At 66.8% G+C, this 1,546-nt stretch overlaps 1 protein-coding gene across 1 annotated transcript in view; it reads left to right on the forward strand.

Moving 5' to 3' along the window:
* Nucleotides 1–376: 376 nt before the first annotated feature.
* The window catches only part of LOC123323821 (neurturin), a 3,754-nt gene continuing 2,584 nt past the window's right edge, over nt 377–1,546 (forward strand). Inside the window, exon 1 of the mRNA XM_044912324.1 lies at nt 377–570. Coding sequence (XP_044768259.1) covers nt 402–570 — 169 coding nt within the window. The 5' untranslated portion in view covers nt 377–401. The remainder of the gene's footprint in view (nt 571–1,546) is intronic.

Consider the following 1,546-nt stretch of genomic DNA (forward strand, 5'->3'; position numbering starts at 1 on the left):
CAATTGGCCAACCTTGGTCCAGCCTCAGGACCTTTGCACTGGCTGTTCCTCCTGCCTGAGATGCCATTCTCTTGTGCCTGGCCGACTTCTACGTTTGGTCAAGGCTCAACTTCCATCAATCCTCAGGAAAGCACTCTGGGACCCCCAGATGGGGGTGGGTCCCCTGCTACTCCTGGCACAGTGCCCACTCCTTTCTTGGGCAGCATTTATTCACAACCTTGTTCACGGGTTCCTTGACGAATCATGTCTACGTTATTCCTGATCATTAAGCAGAAGTGGCTGGAAATCAGGGGCCGCTCCGTGTCCCTGGTGCCTGGCCCAGCGCCCTGTTCCCGTTTGTTGCCTGACAGACAGACAGACGGAGGCCGTGGGGCTGACCATCGCATGCCCGCAGGCCGAGGATGCAGCGCTGGAAGGCGGCAGCCTTGGCCTCGGTGCTCTGCAGTTCAGTGCTCTCCATCTGGATGTGTCGGGACGGCCTGCTCCTCAGTCACCACCTGGGACCCTCGCTGACCCCACTGCGCCGGCCGCCGCGCACCCTGGACGCCCGGATCGCCCGCCTGGCCCAGTGTAAGCCGGGCCCCGACTTGGGTCAGCTGCCCCAATACAGGGGCGGCCACAACGGTGGAATTTCATGCATGGGCCACAGAGGCTTAATTTGGATGGGGTGAGGAGAGGGTGCGAATCCCCCCAACGGAATGGCAGGGGTGGAAAGCTGTCATGGTGGGGCGGGGGGCAGGGGGAGATCGCTGGGAGCCAGGGGTCTCTGGGCTCAGCTGTCACAAGGAATTAGGCTCTGGCCCTCAGGGGCCAGGGGTCCAGATGGAGATTAGATCTGGGCATCCCCCCCGGGGGGCTCCCATGAGCAGCACATGGTGTGGGACAGGGAGGCTGGATCCGAGTCCCCACTGACCTGCCCCGTGGACAGGGACCGAGGGGAAGCGGAGACCCCGAGAGACGTAGAAATGGGGAGAGAAACAGAGACAGAGATAGACAGACACAAGGTTGGGAGAGATGGACGCGGGAAAAGGCCCTGCGGTGGAGATGTGGAAACATTCCCATTCGCGGCCCAACTCCCCACTCCTCCCTGGCGCCGGCCCGCTGCCCCGCCTGCCTGCCCGGGGTAGGGCGCGGGTCCCGACCTCCTGTGCGCGCGCACGTGTCCACGCGGGCGCCGCGCCGCCCACCGAGGTGTGGGCGCGGGCGCGGGCACGACGCGTGCATGGCGCCCGCGGGGTTGCGCTGCGTGCAGCCTGTGTGCAAGTCAGCGCCCGTCCCGCCGGCCCACACAATCCTCCTTTCTTGTCCTTACAATGGACAAGGGTGGCCTCAGGCACGGGCTCCACTTCCGCCCGCCACTTCCTCCTGCAGGCGGCAAAGTCCTTCCCAAGACACTGGGTTCCAGAAACCCGGTCCCGGGGGCGGGGGGGGGGGGGGGGGGGGGGGGGGGGGGGGGCCCCTGGGCTTCAACCCCGGGGGCCACACCCGCGGGGGGGGGTGCCGCCCCCGGGGGGGGGCGCGGCCCGGGCCCGGCGGGGGGGACCCC

This window comes from Neomonachus schauinslandi, unplaced genomic scaffold, assembly GCF_002201575.2.
Source record: "Neomonachus schauinslandi unplaced genomic scaffold, ASM220157v2 HiC_scaffold_1200, whole genome shotgun sequence".
Lineage (NCBI taxonomy): Eukaryota > Metazoa > Chordata > Mammalia > Carnivora > Phocidae > Neomonachus > Neomonachus schauinslandi.